Source organism: Oryctolagus cuniculus, chromosome X (genome assembly GCF_051225735.1).
Source record: "Oryctolagus cuniculus isolate XC-2025 breed Fujian yellow rabbit chromosome X, ASM5122573v1, whole genome shotgun sequence".
Lineage (NCBI taxonomy): Eukaryota > Metazoa > Chordata > Mammalia > Lagomorpha > Leporidae > Oryctolagus > Oryctolagus cuniculus.
The window spans coordinates 50,562,399-50,582,805 of NC_142888.1; the positions used below are offsets into that span (position 1 = coordinate 50,562,399).

Genomic DNA, 20,407 nt, shown 5'->3' on the forward strand with positions numbered 1-20,407 from the left:
AGAAGAACTCGGTTTCCCAACTGGCTCGTCAGGCGCGTGCGCAGATGGCTGCCCCAGCGAGTGGTAAACAGAGACGTCAGGCGGGGGCTGCTGCTTGGAGCAAAACAAAAGGGAAACCCGGGGGGCGGGGGGTGGGGGGGTTTGATAGGGAGAGCGGTGCGGGAATCAGAGGGGCTGGGGCCACGAGGACCTGGACCCTACTAAGAGTGGCGAGGCGGGGAAGAGGCGGGGGGAGGGGGAGCCAGGGGAGGGGCAAGTGACGCGGGGGAGCGGGGCGTGGGGGAGGGCAGTGATCCGGGTGGAGGAAATTTGGGAGGAGTGTCCGGGGGGCAGCAACTTAAAAGGGGGAGGGAACTGCGGCTAAGGAGACGTTCGGTGATGGGACCGCAATGTATGAGGGGATACCGTGCCTCAGGTTTAAAAGAGCAGGAAGCTGAGTGAGAGGCTAGAGAAAAAGTGCCTTCGCTAGGCGGAGGTTACAGGTGGTGTCTCGGAAAGAGCTCCGAGGCTGTAGGCTGTAGTCGGGAAGAAGATCGGAGAACTGTGTGGAAGGGGCAGCTAGGGGACGAGGGTCCAGGGGCGAGGGGGAACTTCGCGACTTTCTGAGGACTGGTAGGAATGTGCCTCCTGGCCCTCAGTGCTTCCCCCCTGGGGGGAGGCATCGTGAGGGACTGTGGCAGGCTCCAGTGAACGCTGAGCCGCGGAGGTCCAACTCCACGTATGGATCCAGGGAATGAGAATTCAGCCACAGAGGCTGCCGCGATCATAGACCTCGATCCCGACTTCGAACCCCAGAGCCGTCCCCGCTCCTGCACCTGGCCCCTTCCCCGACCAGAGCTCACTACTGAGCCTCGCGAGCCGTCCGTGGTGGAGCCTAGTCTGGGAGAGAAGGTACACACGGAGGGGCATTCAGAGCCCATCCTGTTGCCCTCTAGGCTCCCAGAGCCGGCAGGGGGCCCCCAGCCCGGGATCCTGGGGGCTGTAACAGGTCCTCGGAAGGGAGGCTCCCGCCGGAATGCCTGGGGAAATCAGTCATATGCAGAACTCATCAGCCAGGCCATTGAAAGCGCCCCGGAGAAGCGACTGACACTCGCCCAGATCTATGAGTGGATGGTCCGCACGGTGCCCTACTTCAAGGACAAGGGTGACAGCAACAGCTCAGCTGGATGGAAGGTAACTATGACCCCTTTACCTCCGTCCCACCACCATCTAACCCTGGGCCCGCCTCGCCTCCTTACTTCTGTCCTGGGGCCCCCTTTTCCCACCCGCCCCCCTGCCGCCCCTTTGGGAAGCTGGGAGATACACCTTCTCAAGCTCCAGTTAGACAAACATTTACTTAGTACATAGTATATGCCACACTCAGAGCTTGATGCTGGAGGATCCCAGATGAATAAGACACTGTCCCGGCCCTGGAGAAAAATCGAATTCTCTGCCTGCTGCTCAACACTCCCAGCACTTTGGCTTGGGCCGCCCCAAACGCTTATTCCCACAGAGAAGTCTTTATCCTATGTACAGCAGGAACTGTGTGGATTCCCCACACAAACTTCGCCTCCCCACCCCACCCCCCCACACCTCCCACCCCGACACCTTTTCTCCCGTTCCTGTGGGATTGCTTGGATTTTCTGCTTGCTTCCCAGTACCTCAGTGCAGAGGTACTGTTGTTCTACCCAAGACGACGGAGAAAGGTAGCAAAGGATCACAAGAGTGATATTCGTGGGGAAGGGGAGCTGATTGTATGCACTAAGAGGAAAGCGGGCTATGAGCCGTGTTCAGTCTCAGTCTACCTGATAATGCCAAGCAACTCTGCCTTGTAAGTGGCTACCCAGGCTTGGGGGGATGGGGGAGTCTTCCTTTACTTTGGAAGAATATTAGTCATGAGAAGGAGGTAGGGCTCCAACTTCGGGCCATGAAAAACTCATGCTGAGAAGTAGGGGGTTCTAATCACAAAACGGGGGGGGGGGGGTGCTTCAACTCCCTCTGGATGTCTTACACCTCCGCGGGTGGTGTGGTCAGCATAGGAGAAGAGGAGAAGGTTGCAGTGAGCACAGGGTCTTTCCCTAGCTTTAGGAGATTGAGGAATCAGATCTGCGGTATTGCTCGGGGCTGGGCAGAACAGAAGGGACAGCTGACTGAGACCCTTGGCACTATTTCTGGGTAGACTGCCATGCCACAGTCTCAGCTCCTAAAGAGCTCCCCTCCTTGGACCCAGCCTACACAGCTGTCTTTCTGTTCCCTTTGGTTCATTTTTCCAGGCTAGAAGAAATAACCACGAGTTGTTAGTTATGTTGTGGGAGTATCGTCCCTCATAATTTACACTATATTGGGCTTTATTGCTTACAAAGTAGTTTTAAGGGTTTTTTTATTTTATTTTATTTTATTTTATTTTATTTTATTTTATTTTATTTTATTAGTCTTTGCAGCAATTCTGAGATTCCACGTTTTATAGAGTAGGAAACCTAGGTGCAGAAAGGTTAGGCTGCTTGCCTAGTATCAGCAGAGTGAGGACCTGAACTCGGGTCTAACTGTAGATTGGATCTTCCCAGAACGGCATGGCTTGTACACATTAGAATGATGGCAGAACCAAAGCAGGCTGAGCGTGGAGCTTCCAAGGCTCTGCACGCCCCTGGGAGGAGGAAACCTCCAGCCTGAGCTGCCTTTCCTGGTGAGTGTCCAAGGTTGCTCCCACCCCGCCAGGGGGCGGCACTCATTTAGAGCAAGAAAGCTTGAGTTTGGTGGCTTGGGGAGCAATTAGCAGTCACACCCCCACCTTCTACCAACATGTAAGAGTTATAGGTTTCTAGGGAACTGACCTCTGCAATTAAGAGGCTGTACTGCTTGCTGGTTCCAAGGCCCAGGGAAGAGAGAATGAACAAATGGGCCGCGTGAGTACTAAGTGGTGGGGAAAGGAATGGGCACTCTCAGCAGCCCTGGAGTTAGAAAATGAAAAGGGAGGGAAATCATGTGCCAGAAGTCACTGTGGTCCTGTTACTAGGACAAATGTGACTCTTGGAAAAAACTCCAAAGCATCAGTGCGGCCGGTGTAGTGGGAGCGATTACGGCAGAGTCCCCGGAGACAGGTCTTTTGGCTAAAGAGCCCTGGATGGAGAAGTTGCTCAAACATGGCTCCCCAGGCAAAGGGCCTCCTTATCTTAGAGCAGCAGTCAGAAAAATGCTTTCTAACTGTCCGGAGCCTCAGCTCCCTAGTTTCTCCCAGCCCTTCTTGTCCCCCTCCTGAGTTTCTGAACCAAAGAGGTTCCAAATGGCCCTAAGGGTAGAGAGATTATGCACAAATTCCTGAGAAGTGGGGGAAAGGAGCTAGGAGAGAGGTAAGAAAGAAAGGGGGGGGGTGCTCAGGAAGGGAGGGAAAACAGAGCTTCCAATACAGAGCCACAAGGAGAGAGCCTCACCAGTCTTTTGAGTCCTAGTGCCAGGGCCACCCACCATTCCGGCAAGCACTATCGATTCCGGATTGAGGATGTATTGACTGTGTGCTGTAAGCTGGGCGGTCGGAGGGGGCATTCTCCGGCTGCGGGACTGGAGGACTAGAACGCTGCCCTTGGTGCTCATACTTGGTAAGACGAATTGACATGAGACCCTACACCACACAGTGTCGATTGGGCAAAAAATTTTTAAAAATGTGTGGAACAGATGAAAACTACCAGACAAGAAATTTTGCATGCCCAAGTGAAAGTAACCACTTTATAAGAGGTGAAAACTTAAGCTTACTTTAAAAAAATTTTTAATTGGCTTTATTTTCAATTCTAAAATTGGAAAACACTTCATCAAATCGAATAAATGTTCCTATGGGCTCAGTAGATGTTAAACTTGATCTTGACAAAGTAGAATTTCCAAAGGGGGCAGCCCTCCTAGGAAAAGGAGGGATAGGGGAACTGCACCTCGTGGATGAGGTACAGTGAGAGGCCGGAGCTGAATGTAGTTTGAGGATGTGTGTTGCCAGGATTCAGAGGGAAAAAAAAGGCATTTTCAAGTCCTATGGAGAGCTGACCCACCCAAATGCCCCGTGGGGAATTGAGCCTGCACAGGGCCCAGGGCTCTAGCCTCTCGGCCTATTTGAAGAACTGGCACAGCACAGAAGCAGCCCACCCCAGGCTGGTGCTAACACCATTGTCTTGTCGACTCCACCTGAGCCTGCACTCAAGGAAACAGGTGGAATGTGCTTTCCCGCCTGAACCTAGTTGTGGCAGGGCTGGGAGTACCTCTCCGCACACCGACCAGCCCTCCCCCCACCCCCCGCCCGCCCCGTTCCCCCAGGCCTGGGAGCTTTGCCTGGGGGGTGCAGTGCCCTCCGGTAGGTTGTTACCAGGTCTTCCCAGCTTCCATGCAGAGCAGCCTGGAGCAAAGGCTGAGCCACGCTTGTCTTCCAGTGGGTACCAGGTACTCCCGTGTTCTCCTCCCCCTCACCCCTCCCTCTGCCAGTCCCCCGACCCCAGCTTTGACTTTCTCTGAGGCTCCAGGGCCACGTCCCCTGCTGTGTGTGTGTGTGTCTCTGCGTCCCTTTAGACTAGACCGCTGGCTGCTGACCTCCCTACACCCACCTCATGCCCCCTTCCTGCCGCCTCTGCTTCTTCCAGAACTCGATCCGCCACAACCTGTCCCTGCATAGCAAGTTCATCAAGGTTCACAATGAGGCCACTGGCAAGAGCTCTTGGTGGATGCTGAACCCCGAGGGAGGCAAGAGCGGCAAGGCACCCCGCCGCAGGGCAGCCTCCATGGATAGCAACAGCAAGCTGCTCCGAGGCCGCAGCAAGGCCCCCAAGAAGAAACCAGCTGTGCTGCCAGCTCCACCAGAAGGCGCCACTCCCACCAGCCCTATCAACCACTTCGCCAAGTGGTCGGGCAGTCCTTGCTCTCGAAACCGGGAAGAAGCCGATGTGTGGACCGCCTTCCGTCCACGAAGCAGTTCAAACGCGAGCACAGTGAGCACCCGGCTGTCCCCCATGAGGCCCGAGTCAGAGGTGCTGCCGGAGGAGGAGATGCCAGCCTCGGTGAGCAGCTATGGAGGAGGTGTCCCACCCACTCTGAATGAAGATCTAGAGCTGTTAGATGGGCTCAATCTCACATCTTCCCATTCCCTGCTGGCCCGGAGTAGTCTCTCTGGCTTCTCCCTGCAGCACCCTGGGGTGACGGGCCCCTTACACACCTACAACACCACCCTCTTTGGCCCAGCAGAGGGGCCCCTGGCGGCAGGAGAGGGGTGCTTCTCAAGCTCCCAGTCTCTGGAGGCCCTGCTCACTTCTGATACGCCACCACCCCCTGCTGATGTCCTCATGACCCAGGTAGATCCCATTCTGTCCCAGGCGCCAACACTTCTGTTGCTGGGGGGGATGCCTTCCTCCAGTAAGCTGGCCACGGGAGTCAACCTGTGTCCTAAGCCCCTGGAGGCCCCAGGCCCCAGCAGTCTGGTTCCCAGCCTTTCTATGCTAGCACCCCCTCCAGTCATGGGAGGTGCTGCGGCTCTGGGGACCCCTGTGCTCACACCTCCTACTGAAGCTGCAAGCCAAGACAGAATGCCTCAGGATCTCGATCTGGATATGTATATGGAAAACCTGGAGTGTGACATGGATAACATCATCAGTGACCTCATGGATGGAGGCGAGGGACTGGACTTCAACTTCGAGCCAGGTACAGCACCCCTTGATTGCAATCGCATTTCATGACCTAAGTCTGTCTGCTCCTAGGTGGCCCAGTTAGCCCCATGATCTGAACAAGGAGGTGGTTTAGCACAAGGGGTGGCTGAAGCTCCTGGGGATCAGAGGGAAGATGTCATAATATTAGATGGCAGAGTTTCCAGATGAGTCCTAGAGACCCCCTTGGCAGTGCCTGCCCCTCCAGTGTAGTGCCGAAGAGGTTGTGGGGGGGGGGGGGCAGGCGGCATCTCTGCTGTCGTTGGTGTGAGTGGGGGTGGTGAAAAGTGGTCATGTCCCAGCTGAGCCTCTTACCTTGTCCATTTCTTCTTCCTGCAGATCCCTGAGTCGTGGCTAGAAGCCTTGTCCCCTGCTTCAGCGGTGGAGCCAGGCGTGTCCATATACACTCTTTTCCCTTGGAGCCCTCCCCAGGAATTTGGGCCCCTGCCTTAGAGTAGGGGTGAGGTCTGGGGATGGACACACACACACACACACATATACACATACACAAAGTTGAGGAAGTTACAAAGCTGCCCCTTAGGGGGACTATAGCGGGAGGGAGTTGGGAGGGGAAAAGGGAGAGGGTTTATTCTCACTGTGCCATTTTGGGGGGTAAGGCCCTTTTCTCAGGAGCCAGCCTCTGCTTCCCCCATTCCCACCCCTTAGGCTTGGTAGCAGGGGTGGGCTGTGCTGTTGGAAATGTGAAGTCACCAGTGGCCTTACCCCTGCCTTTGGGAGCAGGATTTTTTTGTAGAGAGTCTTATCTGAGCTGGGCCAGGCTAGGTTGAGCCTGGGATTTTTATGCAGTGGCCCCTTAGGCCCGTGGTGTGGTGTGGGGTGGGGGGTGGGGGTGGGGGTATAGGGGACCTGGAAGGGCCAAGGTCTGAGCCCTGGAGTGGCTCACCAGGCCAAATCACCCTTGGAAGGCTGCAGATAACAGAAAGGCTTTTTATAAACTTTTAAAGAAATATAAACACAAATATAGAAGATTTTTAACAGCGGCAAGGTGCTAGTGATGGGGAGAAGGCTTTTTTTTCTTTCTGAGGGCTTTGTCACAGTGACATGATGCAAACACTACAGACAGTACTGGGGGAGACCTGGAAGGAGGGGAGGGGTGGGGTGCTTCCCTATTAGAAAAAGGTCTATGCACAGATAGGCTGGGGTTTCCCTAAAGAAAAGGCTAAGCCAGGTCCCCTCTTTCTGTCAGCTTGTGCCGGGGAGTGTGTAGTAATGGGGTGCAGCCACACTCTTGACGATGACCCAGTGTGGGTTAGTGCTGGGGTTAGGGAGAATGCATTGAAGGACTGGAATTTGTTTGGGGCCTGGGAGGAGGTAGGAGTGGGGGAGAAGAGAAGAGGAGGATTTAGGGTGGTGAAGTGAGGTACAGAGACCTCCCTGTTCAAGGCCCCTGACAGCTGTCCCTGCCCTTCTTCCCCTTGCCTGACTACAGGGGTTATGTGGAAGTGTGTGTGGTGGCAGGCCAGGGGGGGAGGGGAGGAGCCAGGAAGGGGGAGCTGGGGAGTTTGGCTGAGGGTCTGAGAAATGAGCGCGGGATTGGGAGGGGGGGTTGGGGAAGTGTGGATCAGGTTTACTAGCACCTGCCAGGGAGGCCATCTGGGGCTCCTTCTCCACCCCAGCCCCCAAAGCAGCCCCTCCCCACAGCGCCCTTTGCATTGTCCCCTCCCCCACTCCTGCTGTGGGTTCCCATCATTTCCTGTGTCAGCGCCTGGCCTACCCAGATTGTATCATGTGCTAGATTGGAGTGGGGAAGTGTGTCAAATCAATAAATGAATAAATTCAATAAATGCCTATAACCAGCTCTGGTTTCTGCTGCCTTGCTGCTCCCCTCGGGTAAGGGGGAGGGAGGGGAAAGGTGGGTGGGCAGGAGGGACTGCCCAGAGGCAGAGAGGTAGGGGGTGGGGGAATTTTGGCCTGTGGAGGGGGTGGGGTGGGGGCAGGCGGGGAGTAAGCAGGGGAGGGACACCCAACCCCAGCAGGAGTATATGCACTGTGCCCTAGGCCTCCCAAGGGGAGCCAGTCTGGTTTGAGAAGACCCCACCCCCACCCCGTCCCTCAAAGGCTCATTGTACTAGACTTCCCTGGGTCTCCTCACCCCCACCCATGCGGCTGCCCCAGCCCTCTCCTACTGCTCCCTCCCACCCTCAGCGCCTCCATGGTGCCCAGGACCCAGACTCAAGCCTTAGTGCAGATCCCAGGAGAAGGAGCCTGTTTAAAAAATGGAACCAGCTCCCATTAAGAGTGCAACCATTTCATACCCAGTACTGCTGCTTTCACTTCATTACTGTACTGAGTTAACGATGCTTGTCCTTCTTGTAAAAGTCTGCTCGAGTCTTATAGAGTGGACTCCTGCGGGTGGGCCCCTCTTCATCTGATCGTCCTGCTGCTTTGGACTAGGAAGGGAAAGGAAGTAGATAATTAAGAGGCCCCTGCCAAAGTTTCTACAAACTACAGCCCGAGAGAGGACAGAAGGGCTTGGGCACAGGAGTTAGAGTGGAAAGAGACATCCATCCCAGAAGGCCGGGGTGAACCAACCCTTTGTTGGCTGAGAGCTGAGGTGCTGGACTTGGTAGCTTTTCCCGGTAGGTTCACAACGGACTCAATGGGGACGACCTTCTTGGCCTCTTGAGTCCTAAGGATCTTCAGGCGGCTCCTCTCCAGCAGATCACATTGTGTGCGCAGAGCATCTGGGAACCAGGAAAAGGCCCCTGCACCTCCGAGTACCACAGACTTTACCTGTACTGACACACATCTTGCAGCTGACCAGCTGCAGTAAGCAGGCCTCAGATGGGAATGAGGGCATGGTGACAGAGGGTTAAGCCACCACCTGCAATGCCAGCATTCCATATGAGAGCTGCTTCGCATCTCCATTGCTCTGATCCAGCTCCCTGCTAATGTACCTGGGAAGGCAGCAGAAGATGGCCCAAGTTACCTGGGGCCCTGCCACCTACATGGGAGACCCAGATGGAGTTCCACGCTCCAGGCTTCAGCCTGGCCCAGCTCCAGCTGTTTCAGCCATTTGGGATATGACCCAGCAGATGAAAGACCTCTCCCTGTTTGTTACTCTGCCTTTCAAATAAATAAATGTGTTTCTGAAAAGAGAAACACCAAGAAGATAGCCTAGAAATGAGGGGAGGGGCATGACACATATATACTCTACCTGGTTGGAGCTAAATATCCCTCCCAAAGTGGGATCCAGACCCTGGCTCCCATTTCCTGGGCTCCAAAGAGCCTACTCACTCTATGCTATCCCCTTCCCCATCATGCTCCTTACCAAGTAGCTCTGGCTCCGGATTCTTGAGGAGAGGTACAAAAGCCTTGTAGGAATTCTCAAGTCGAGTCCCTGTGAACACAGCAGTGTGCTATCCATCCGCAGGCCCTGCCACCTGTCACACCCTCCTGACGCCACAGATTTCAGAACCCCAACACTAAGCACTGCCCTGAACTTGTGAACCTTATTTGTACCCCTTAGGTATGGACCTAAGTGTACCCTGGGATGAGACAGGGGCCCTGGCATGTAGGAACATTAACTTATCATCATAGTGGCAGTACCCTTTCTTACACTGACCAGAGATGACCCACTTGGATCTGGTGAAGAGGTCCTATTTTAAGGACAAGATTCATCCATTTTGCGCAGGTTCAAGTCCTGGCTGTTCCACTTCTGATCCAGCTCCCTGCTAATGGACCTGGGAAAGCAGTGGAGGATGGCCCAAGTGCTTGGGCCCCTGCACCCACGTGGGAGACCCAGGAGAAGCTTCTGGCTCCTGGCTTCAGATCAGCTCTGCTCTGGCCATTGCAGCCATTTGGAGAGTGAACCAGTGGATGGGACACCTCATTCTCTGTTTCTCCCTCTCTCTGTCTATAATTATGCCTCTCAAATAAATAAATAAATCTTAAAAAAAAAGATTCATCCATCTTGAGAACTTTGCTGAGACACACATCCCAATCTCTACCTGGTGTGCCACGGTCCACCCTGCACACATAGTAGGTGTTTCGAGCTGTAAGGAACTTGCTGGCATATTCCCCAGGGGTCTTCAACAGGAAAAACAACTTCATTGTCCCCGACTCATCACACAAATCGATGGTGTCTGGAGAGAGGCCACAGGGTAATTGGGGTAGCTAAGGAAAGAGTGGGTGCCCAAAGGGCCAGTGATCCTATCCACAGTGGGTTGGGGAAAGCTATGGAGATCCGAGAAAGCTCCCTTCTCATTAGGAGAAGCATTAAGGGGGGCTACCTTTGCCCCTCGACCCTTCCCCCAAACTCCTCACCTCTTTTGTACAAGCCTAATTTTCTCCGAGCATAATGCAGCAACAGGAGGACAGAGCAATTGGTATTGGCCAGAAAATGCTGATCATCTGAGGAGAGATGGGGGCGGGGAATGTGGACCCTCCTCTAATTACACCAACGCTGAGATCGCCATTGCCATCCCACCTCCCCCCCCCCCAACCCCATAAAGAGATTCCAGCCCTTAGGCTACCCTTCACCTCCATATTTGATGAAAATGAACATGTTCTTGAGATTGTCTCAATCTTCAATTGCATGAGTCATGCAGCAACAGGCTGGTTTGGAGAATGTTCTAGTGGTCTGGGGGTCCAGGGGAGTACATCAGGTTGGGGGGTGGGGGTAGTAGATGGGTCTCTTAGGTTGAGGAGGCCTAAATTGGGCAGACAGGAGGTATGTGCATAGCCCATCCCTAGGGGTGGGGTCAGAGGCTACAGTTGAGGGATTATGATGTCAGAAGTGGCTCATGGGGCAGAAAGCAGAGTAAGGCTAGGGACAGAATAAACTGGGTGAGGTCTGTAAAAGATTTCTTGGGAGTGGGAACAGTGTGGTCAATGTATTCTAGGTTGGGTCCTGGAATGAGGACAGGACACCTGGCGAAAAGTTAAGTTTTCGAAACAGCACTTTCACAGTGTGATGGCTACACCTTTTTTCCTACCCTCAGCACCATGCCTCCCCTCCTCATTATACCCCATGTTTTCCCTGCTCCCCGTGTCCCCCCATAACAGACATTTGTAACGGTTATCAACAGAAACTTTATTTCACATCGGTTCAGGAACAACTGAAGGGCACGTAGAAAGAGGGAAGGGTGAAAAAAGTCCCACCAAAAGGAAGGGCCACGGCGCTGGGGGAGATAAGCACATGCAGGGAGAAGGGGCGATTCTCCAGTAGAGGAGGCTAAATGAAGGGGCAGTTAACATGAGGCACAAAATTCAAAATTAGCCACAGGTGGGCAAGGTGAGCATGGGACCCAAATTGTTTGGATAGTATCACTCGGGGCTACAGGACTCTGGGGTTCTGTCAGGGAATAGGGCTTAGGTTTCAGGCTTCAGGGTGTAACATGGAGGGGCCCAGTAGGGGCTATGCTGGCTGCAGGGGGAGCCCCCAGGCCCCTCTCCTAGGGCTCCTCCTTTTGGGGGGATCTCACTGACGTGGCAGAGCCGTTCACTGTAGTCTGGCTGCAGACTCTCGGCCAGTCCCTTAGATACACCACTCCAAGCCTAAACACAGATATCTCCAGGTCAGAGGCGAATTACAGGCAGGAAGTAAAAGACGCAGGCTCTACGCCAAGGGAGGTCTCAAGATGTCTGCAGCCACTATGATCACAGAGTGGACACAGGGACACACAGACTCCTGGGCCCCCAATACCACTGTTGCCATCTGTCCCACCCAATCTCTAATCTGTCCTGTGTAGCGTCTCTCTGTCTTGTCTAGCCCATCCCCCATTTGGTTGGCCACATACTGACAGTTGGGACAGGCTCCTCTCCTCCCCCCGCCGCCCCCGCTCGCCCTCCACCTACTCTGCCTTGCTGTTGGCAGTTGAGACTGCAGTATACATATGACAGCGTTCTCACCGAAAAGTTCCCGTGGTATTCAGTAACCAGATCCTCTAGATTCTTCAGGGTAGGAATCTGGGGCATCGTCCTGAGGCAGGGGAAAGAGGGAAGAGGGGTACACAGGTTAAAGCTTTTATTATTATTATTATTTTATTACCCCTCTCTCTAAGGTGTCACAGAAACAACAAAGCGATTTTCTGTGTTCTCTGTGCCTGTGACTTCCTTCCACCGCCAAGCCCGCTTGGGTGATCCCATATTCCTCACTGTCTCACCTTCTACTCCCAGAGACCCTGCTAGAACCCTCCTCCATAGTTCCAGACACCTCCAACTTCATGCTCAGGGCTTCCCGAAATCTCACCGTTCCAGCCAGCAATACACACAGATGAGGCCAACAATCAATCCCATGGAGACGATGGGGATAAGCACAGCTTCCAAAACAAACGGTGAAGGATTCTCTAGAGAAAAAAAAGAAGGGAAACAGATCTTATGTTTGTGGTGCCCCTACTATGCGCCAGTAATCACAGAGCCCCAACTTGGTGACAGGCACTGTGCTAAACACGTGTCCTATGCTTTTTTTTAAATGTTATTTATTTATTTATTTATTTGAGAGGTAGAGTTACAGATAGAGAGGTAGAGACAGAGAGAAAGGTCTTCCATCTTCTGGTTCACTCCCCAAATGGCTGCAATGGCTGAAGCCGAGCTGACCCGAAGACGGGACCCAGGCGCTTCCTCTGGGTCTCCCATGTGGGTGCAGGGGCCCAAGCACTTGAGCCATCTTCCACTGCTTTCCCAGGCACATTAGCAAGGAGCAGGATCAGAAGTGGAGCAGCTGGGATTCGAACTGGCACCCACATAGGATGCCAGCGCCACAGGTGGAAGTTTAGCCAGTCCCATTCCCTATACCTTTAAAAAATGTTTCTTTTCATCTACTTGAAAGGCAGAATGACAGACAAAGGGAGGGAGGGAGGAAGGGAGGGAGCAAGGGAAAGAGAGAGAGAATCTTCCATCCACTGGCTCACTTCCCAAATGGTCACGACAGCCAAATTGGGTCCAGGCTAAAGCCAGGAGACAGGAACTCCATGTGGGTCTCCCATGTGGGTAGCAGAGACCCAAATACTTAACACATCACCAGCTGCCTCCCAGGGTACATTATGGGAATCTAGATCAGATGCAGAGCACCTAGGACTCAAACTGGCCCTCCAATATGGGATGCGGGCATCCCAAGTGGCAGCTTAACCAGTGGCACCGCAATACCCAGCCCACATTCCCTATATTTAATCCCCACACTGGCTCCTGAGAAGGTGGAACAATTATTATGCCCACGTTACAGATGAGCAAGCAGGATCAAAAAGGTTAGTGATGTGCCCAAGGCTAAAGAGGTAGTATGGTCTTTCTGGTTCCAAAGCCACCTTCCCCCAACAAGCTCTCTGGGAATGCTGATGGGAAGTTCCCTCCTACCTTGCCCTTCAGTACCCCTTAAGCCCCCTTCTCAATCCACTCCCCTACTCTGAAAATACATGGATCCAACCCTACACAGAAAAATCTTGCTTCCTGGGGGTGGGGGCAGGGAGGTTGAAGAGTGAGAGGAGAAGGGGCGCCAAGTTTAGGGGCTTAGGGATAAGGAGGCAGAGCCGGAAGTGTGTTACTAGGTTGGGGTCCTGCACTAGGCCCATTTTACCCTTTGAAGTTTTGCTCCCCCAGTGGATCGGGTGGCTCCATTCACTCCAATGCTGAGCACTCCCACACAAAGGGTTAAAACGGCTCCGGACTCGGAACGTGTAGAGTTTCTGCCCATCCACGCTAGGAAGGGAGAAGCTTTGTCTGTGATGCACGGGCTGTTCCTTGGGAAGAAAGAGGGTGCGGGAAGGGTGAGTGTCTACTAAAGCAGAATAGTAGAACAGTGTTATCTTCTGGTTCTTCCCAGCTCTGGTTTTGCCCCTTTCCAAAGAAACCCAGTTCTGGATCTTCCCTCCTCTCTTGACTTCCCAAGCCACAGGGACCCTGTCAATGTCATGAATCTAATGCCTCCCCCCCACCTCCCCCAGATCTCCTTAATTAAGGCTTCGTTTTGTTCACTTGTGTCTCTGGCATCAGGAAGGAGAAGGGTAGTGAAATCTAAATGAAAACTCACTGGAGATGAGAGCCAAAGAACTCAGAAGAGGGTGGGGGTGGGGCGCAGACAAACTGGGAGGCAGAGAAGGCAGCTTGGGGTTAGGTCCGCCTATCCTGCTGACTGAATCTGTTACCCGTTGTGTTTCACCTTAGCTGCTATTTGAGGTCCTCCATCACTTACAGTCCAGCTGCGATCCCAGTTACTCCGGTACTGCACCAGGTGCTCCAAACAATGGTTCAAGTATCTGTTTGTCCAGCTCAGTTCCAGCTGAGATTCACTCAGGTTGAGAAGTGTTAGATTCTCTGGAGCCCAGGGGATCACTGGGGGTATGGGTATGTGTGGTCATTCCCCTGGCCTAAGCAAGTCAGGATCTTGAAAGCAATACCCCTTCTCCCTTCCCCATCCTGGTCCCCTACCTCCTTCTTTCTGCCCGTGTCTCCACTCCACAGCCTCCAGTGTTCCCCCCCCCCACACCACTGGGCTCTTGATCCCCTTTTGTCCACATTACCCAGATTCTGCAGTTTAAGCTTCCTCGTGGTCTGCCTCCTGGGCTCCCGCGGGTCCTGGAGCTGGACAACAAATGTTTGGTAGAGAGAGATCTTCTCTTTCGGCAACCAACAGCCTGAAGTGATCTCTTCGGAGAATATATAGTAGCCACACTCTTGGAATTTGTAATTGTCGGAGTTCTCATACCTAGAGAAGGAAGGGTTGGAAGGAAGAAGGACAATGGGACAAATGCGGGTATCCACAGCACAGCCCCATCTTCTCTGAACTGACTTACGACCTAACCCATGGAGACAGTGGGGTGCCTGGCTGCCCACTTTCTTGGTCCCTACGCAGGCTCTCTCATCCAGCCCACCTCCTCCTCCCCTATGTTACCCTCCTTCCCTTCTCCTACCGATAGTGCAGAGTCAGGTTGGTAGGCTGGGACTCAGAGCTGCTGTTCCAAGTGCAATTCATGTACTCGACATTGTACACAAAACACTGAACCTCTGGGAGGGGCAGGGTGGAAACACTGAGGGACCCAGGGGACAGAGAGGTCAGGAAGGAATCTAGGGTTGGGGGGGACATAAAGTAGGACAGAGAGAGGAGAAATGGTGATCAGAAGAAGTAGGATGAGGCAGGGAACACTTCCCCTCGTCCACCCCATTCCACTCCAGTTCTGCCCACATTGTTATAACGGCCACTGGCAGGGTCCAGATTTCTATGGGGCACCTTCCTCCAGCTTCCCTTCTCACCAACCCCCTCCAGTCCCAGATTTCCCACCAGTTGTGTCTTCATTCTCACTGGGTGTGAGGATCCTCTGGTTCAGCCCCACCCCCAGCAGAGGCAGCTGCAGGAACAAAAGGGATCTGAGTGGCAATGGCGGCTTCAACATGGCGCTTCCTCTTCGCTTTCTCTTCGTCCCCTGGGTGCAGTCTGTGTCAGAAACCTGAGCCCCTCCCCACCAACACATTTCCTTTTCTCATAGCTTCCGGTGGAAAGAACCTTGAAATCAGCGCTTTACAGAGGGTGTGGTAAAGACTGTGACATAGGCTGAAACCTCTGGGAGGTGAGGTATTGCTGTAAGGGTGTAGTAAATAGAGATCAAGGCTAGGGATACCATAGTGTCACAGACTCAAGAATCCTCAGACCACCTAGATCCTGGGAAGGATCTGCTCACCACCACCACCATTCCCACCCACTTTCTCCTCTAAGCCGTAACATTATATAGTGGAGGGGTCTAAGCTCTTCTTCCCCCTCCCCATGCTATGCTCTGCTCTGCTCCTTGCTCGGCTCAGTCACTCCTAACTCTCTGTCAAAGGTCTACTGTCTTGGGAGGATGGAAAATATTGTCTTGGCCCCAGTGGGCTGGCCTTCCTCTGACCTAATCTAAATCAGAACACCCATCCTTAGCTGCTGCCTGAGCTGAGTCCCTGCTGAGACAGACCAGTGAGGAGGTCAGACTTAGAAGAAGATTCTAGGAATGGAGAAACAACCGCATTAGCTTCAAACTCCCCGCTTTCCCCGAAATCTGCTTCTCTTCCTGTCTTCCCTATCTCAGTTAATAGTATCATCACCCTCTCAGTCACCCAGACTCAAAACCTCAGAATGATCTTCAATTCCTCTCTCTCTCACTCTGAGAATCCAATCACCTCTGCTTCTGTGGTGTTTTCACCCAACAGTTTCCTCCTTTCCATTACCGCAGCTAGTTTGCTAAATCAGCCTTGCATTACTGCATGCAAGTCATGATTAGTACTGGAACTCACTAGCTGGTCTTCCTTTCTAAAAGCCCCCTGCCCTCTAATCCATTCTTCACCCTGTTGCCAGATTTGCCTTCCCTGAAGCACAGAGCTAACTGGAGAAGCTCTTTCCTGAAAGTTGTAATGTAGTACATATTTATAGGATTTTTAACACTCATTTGTGCCAAGCAATGTGCTAATGTTCTAGGAATCTATAGACAAGCATGATATCTTCATCCTTCTAGAAGCTCATAGACAAGTAGGGGAGACATAAACAATATGACATAGTGTGATAAGTTCAGTAGCATAGATGTAGAGATACCACAAAGTGTGTGAACGCAGAAGAGGAAGTAACTAAATTTACCAAGATGGAGAATGGGATAGTTCTGCTGAAGATATGCTGTTTGAGTGGAATCTTTTTTTTTTAAGATTTATTTATTTGAAAGGTAGCATTATAGAGAGACAAAGAGAGAGAGAGAGAGAGAGAGAGAGAGAGAGTCTTCCAACCGCTGCTTCACTCCCCAGATGGCCGTAATGGCCGGAGCTGGGCCAATCCGAAGCCAAGAGCCAGGAGGCTTCTTCCAGGTCTCCCACATACGTGCAGGGGCCCAAAGACTTGGGCCATCTTCTACTGCTTTCCAAGGCCACAGCAGAGAGCTGGATTGGAAGTAGAGCAGCCTGGTCTCAAACTGGAGCCCATATGAGATGCCAGCAATGCAGGCGGTGGCTTTACCTGCTGAGTGGAATCTTAAAGATTGAGTCAAATTTTACCAGACAGAAAAGGATATCAGGTAGAGCAGAGTACTTGAGAGGTAAGCATTGTAGCACAGTGATTAGGCTGCCACTTGGGACGCCCATATCCTACATCAGAGTACCCAGGTTCAAGTCCCACCTCCGCGTCCCCATTAGCTTCCTGGTAACTTGTACCTTGGGAGGCTGCAAGTACTTGGGATGTACTTACCAGATGGAGTGAGTTCCTGGCCTCAGGCTTCAGCCTGGCCCAGCCCTGGCTGTTGTGAGCTCTTGGGGAATGAACCAGAGACTGGAAGATATATGGATGGAAGACTCTCTCTCTCTCTCTCTCTCTCTCTCTCTCTCTCACTGTGCCTTTCAAATAAATAACACTTTTAAAAACTTATTGATAGGGCCGGTGCCCTGGCTCACTAGGCTAATCCTCCACCTGCGGCGCCAGCACACTGGGTTCTAGTCTCGGTCAGGGTGCCGGATTCTGTCCCGGTTGCTCCTTTTCCAGTCCAGCTCTCTGCTGTGGCCCGGGAGTGCAGTGGAGGATGGCCCAGGACCTTGGGCCCTGCACCCCATGGGAGACCAGGAGAAGCACCTGGCTCCTGGCTTTGGATTGGCGCAGCGCGCCGGCCGCAATGCGCCAGCAGCAGCAGCCACTTGGTGGGGTGAACCAACAGTAAAAGGAAGACCTTTCTCTCTGTCTCTCTCTCTCTCTCACTGTCTAACTCTACCTGCAAAAAAAAAAAAAAAAAAAAAAAAAAAAAAAACAAAAAAAAACACTTATTGACAGGGAGTCTCAAGAAAACTGAATTATATGGCCCAGGGTGTATTAGTTTGGTAGGGCTGCCATTACTAATTACCCCCAAATCGGGTGGCTTAAAACAACAGAAAATTTATTTTCTCACAGTTCTGGAGGTCAAAAGTCTGAAATCAAGGTATCTTCAAAGTTGGTTCCTTCTGGATGCTCTGAGGAACAATTCGTTCCACATCTCTCCTCTCTTCTGGTGGCTGCCAGCAATTCTTGGCATTTCTTTGTTTGCAGACAGATCACTCCAGCAATGTGCCATTGCTGATTAAGCCACCACATGCAATCCCACGTGGACGCCTGTTCGAGTCCCAGCTGCTCCCTGCTAACGCACCTGGGAAAGCAGTAGAGGATGGCTCAAGAGCTTGGGCCCCTGCCATCCAAATGGGAGACCAGGATGGAGTTCCAGGCTCCTGACTTTGGCTTGATCTAGCCCTAGCCTTTGTAACCATCTGGGGAAAGAACCAGCGGATGGAAGATCTCTCTCTCTCTCTCTCTCTCTCTCTAACTCTACCTTTCCAATAAGTAATTATTTTTAAAAGGATCCTTTTGCCAAAGAAGATGACATTCACAGGTTCCAAGCAGATATGTCTTTTTGGAGGCCACATTTAATCCATCAAAGAGGGCATTCTCCAATTTAACAGTCTTCAAAAGCTACTCTTGACATTCAGGATAAAGTCCAAGTTCCAATAATCCATTCCAGCCACAGTGGCTGTATCATATTTTTTTACTCTCTATAACTGGGATTAGCCTCTCCCTAACTTTTTTGTGGCTTAAAATCCTTCATGGTTTTTTAGAATGGCCCAAATCCAGAACACTGACAACATCAAATGTTGGTGAGAACACAGGGCAACAGAAATTCATTCATTTTTGGTGGGAACGCACAATGGTATAACCACTTTGGAAGACGGCTTGGCAGTTTCTTACCAAACTAAACATACTCATACCAGATGATCCCAACAGTCATGGTATTTCCCCAAAGGAGTTGAAAACACATCCACATAGAAACCTGCATACAGATGTCTTTTCTTTTTTAATCTGGGGTTTTTAAGTAGGTGGACATTTATTCATATTTTTTAAGATTGATTTATTTATGTGAAAAGCAGAGTTACAGGGAGTGAAGGAGAGACAGAGAGGGATCTTCCATCCCCAGTTCACTCCCCAAATGATTGCAATGGCTGGGACTGGGCTAGGCCGAAGCCAGGAGCCTGGCATTCCATTCAGGTCTCCCACATGGATGGCAGGGGCCCAAGCACTTGGGCCATCTTCTGCTGTTTTCCCAGGTGCATTAGCAGGGAGCTGGAGCAGAAGCTGAGCAGCTCGGGCTCCAGCCCATGCACATAAGCGATGTTGGAGTCCCAGGCTGCTGTTTAACCCGCTGCACCACAACACCAGCCCCCAGGTTTTTTGTTCGTTTGGAGGAATAAAGTTTTTATTGGGCTCAGACCAGGAGGCTGTGAGTTTTGAGGCTCTCTGTGAATTTCTTAATTGTCTTCTCCATGTCCTTTTCAGCTCGTTTCCATAGCCTCAATGAGCTTTCGGTAATGGACCTTGGCCTTCTCCGTGCCCTTTTTCTCCAGGATGGCTGCCACTGCCTGGTGCTTGATGCCAACCTCATGAGCCAGGCGCTTCAGGTAGGGAAACTTCCTCATGGGTTCCAGATGCCATCCACTTGTTCCTGTCATAGGGTGCGGGATCCCATCGAACATCTTGAAGCAGTCCAGGTCAGCCTGGCCCTGCGTGGTCTTGTGGGGCCACATGCCTTGTTGGGTTCGCCAAAGAGCACGGTGGGGGCCCTGGAAGTGAAGGTACCACGGTAATGGATGGTGTTCATATTCACTTTGGGAGCAGGGACTGGGTACTTTAGCTTATTTCCATAGAATTTGCCCGAACTGCTGATACTCTTGCAGTGCACAAGCACTGTCTTCCAGCCCAGCAGTACCTGCTTGGCCATGATGGCCCCCAGGCACCCCAACACATGACCTCAGCCATCCAGCTGTAGAACCTGCCCCCTCTGCCATCTTTGGCAGGTGCCGGGGCAAGAAGCTGCACACAGATGTTTATAGCATAAACACCAATTGCCAATACTTGGAAACAATCACCCTGACCTTCGGCAGGACAAACTTATAGTAATCCTGATCATGGAATATCGCTCAGCACTAAAAAGAAATGAGCTGTCAAGCTATGAAGAAGCATGGGTGTAATCTTGAGTGAAAGAAGCCACTATAGGAAGGCCACATACTGTATGCCAGGGGTTGGGGGTGAGGGAGGGATGATTAAGCAAAGACAGAAGGTTGTTAGGACAGTGAAAATATCCTGTATGATACGCAATGCAAGATACATGTCATGTAATTGTCCAAACCCACAGACTATTCAATATGGAGAGTGAGCCTTAGTGTACACCATGGCATTTGGGTGCTAATGAGACAAATGTAACTACACTGGTGGCAGATATGGAGAAATGGGGGAGGCTGTGCATGTGCTGGGGCAGGGCTTCCTGGGAACTCCCTGTCCCGTACATTGCTTCCAATTTTGCTGTGGACTACTCCCCCAAAATTTGAAGTCCTTTGTTTTTTTTTTTTTTAAACTTCAAGGTTAGTTCAAATGTTACCTTCTTCGAGATGTTCCCGTCTCCCAATCAGAATCAATTTTTGTTCGCATTGTGATTCAATGCCATTTTGCTCTTTTTATGACTTTTATTACAGCACTCCGGTTATCTCTTCTATAAAAAGACAATATTATAATAGAAAGAATCTGGCTCTGGAAGTAACAAAGAATTTGTGTCTGAAAGTAACAAAGAATCAAGTGGCAGCTGTGCTACTCAGTAGCTGTAGAATACTGGGCAAATGAATTTTGGCTCTTTGAAAATCAGCTGCCTCGTCCACAACAGCAGTAATCCCTAAATCGGTGAGGCTGTTTGTGGCTTCTAGGAGAAAATGTCTGAAAAGTACCTGACACAGCAGGTGCCTCTCCCCTAAAGCAAGGGTTGTTGATCTGGAACTCGGGAATACTTCGGTGACAC

General features: G+C 51.9%; 3 protein-coding genes and 1 pseudogene across 9 annotated transcripts; 1 reads left to right on the top strand and 3 right to left on the bottom strand.

The window, feature by feature from the left end:
• Positions 1 to 2: 2 nt before the first annotated feature.
• FOXO4 (forkhead box O4) lies at positions 3 to 7,459 on the top strand. Of its 2 annotated transcripts, XM_089324340.1 has the most exons (4): positions 753 to 891; positions 1,053 to 1,173; positions 4,593 to 5,643; positions 5,985 to 7,459. In XM_089324340.1, the coding sequence occupies exons 2-4, from the start codon at positions 1,111 to 1,113 to the stop codon at positions 5,990 to 5,992; spliced, it is 1,122 nt and encodes a 373-aa protein (XP_089180466.1). In that variant the 5' UTR covers positions 753 to 891; positions 1,053 to 1,110; the 3' UTR covers positions 5,993 to 7,459. The 2 variants fall into 2 exon arrangements, with proteins under 2 accessions (XP_002720130.3, XP_089180466.1); XM_002720084.6 differs by having other exon boundaries at positions 3 to 1,173.
• Positions 6,518 to 10,173, bottom strand: CXHXorf65 (chromosome X CXorf65 homolog). 5 transcript variants are annotated; one of them, XM_008272759.5, is made up of 6 exons: positions 10,149 to 10,173; positions 9,933 to 10,019; positions 9,617 to 9,751; positions 8,938 to 9,006; positions 8,199 to 8,350; positions 6,518 to 8,056 (listed from the first exon to the last, which is right to left on the bottom strand). In XM_008272759.5, the coding sequence occupies exons 1-6, from the start codon at positions 10,171 to 10,173 to the stop codon at positions 7,958 to 7,960; spliced, it is 567 nt and encodes a 188-aa protein (XP_008270981.1). In that variant the 3' UTR covers positions 6,518 to 7,957. The 5 variants fall into 5 exon arrangements, with proteins under 5 accessions (XP_008270981.1, XP_089180467.1, XP_089180469.1 ...); XM_089324341.1 differs by having other exon boundaries at positions 8,169 to 8,350; XM_089324343.1 differs by lacking the exon at positions 9,617 to 9,751 and having other exon boundaries at positions 8,169 to 8,350.
• A 503-nt stretch (positions 10,174 to 10,676) lies between these two features.
• On the bottom strand, positions 10,677 to 15,014 carry IL2RG (interleukin 2 receptor subunit gamma). Of its 2 annotated transcripts, none has more exons than XM_070067144.2 (8): positions 14,902 to 15,014; positions 14,513 to 14,666; positions 14,123 to 14,307; positions 13,795 to 13,934; positions 13,180 to 13,342; positions 11,860 to 11,956; positions 11,520 to 11,589; positions 10,677 to 11,165 (listed from the first exon to the last, which is right to left on the bottom strand). In XM_070067144.2, the coding sequence occupies exons 1-8, from the start codon at positions 14,990 to 14,992 to the stop codon at positions 10,980 to 10,982; spliced, it is 1,086 nt and encodes a 361-aa protein (XP_069923245.2). In that variant the 5' UTR covers positions 14,993 to 15,014; the 3' UTR covers positions 10,677 to 10,979. The 2 variants fall into 2 exon arrangements, with proteins under 2 accessions (XP_069923245.2, XP_069923244.1); XM_070067143.2 differs by having other exon boundaries at positions 14,881 to 15,014.
• A 3,812-nt stretch (positions 15,015 to 18,826) lies between these two features.
• LOC127484805 (large ribosomal subunit protein uL13 pseudogene) lies at positions 18,827 to 20,046 on the bottom strand (annotated as a pseudogene).
• Between the last annotated feature and the right edge of the window lie 361 nt (positions 20,047 to 20,407).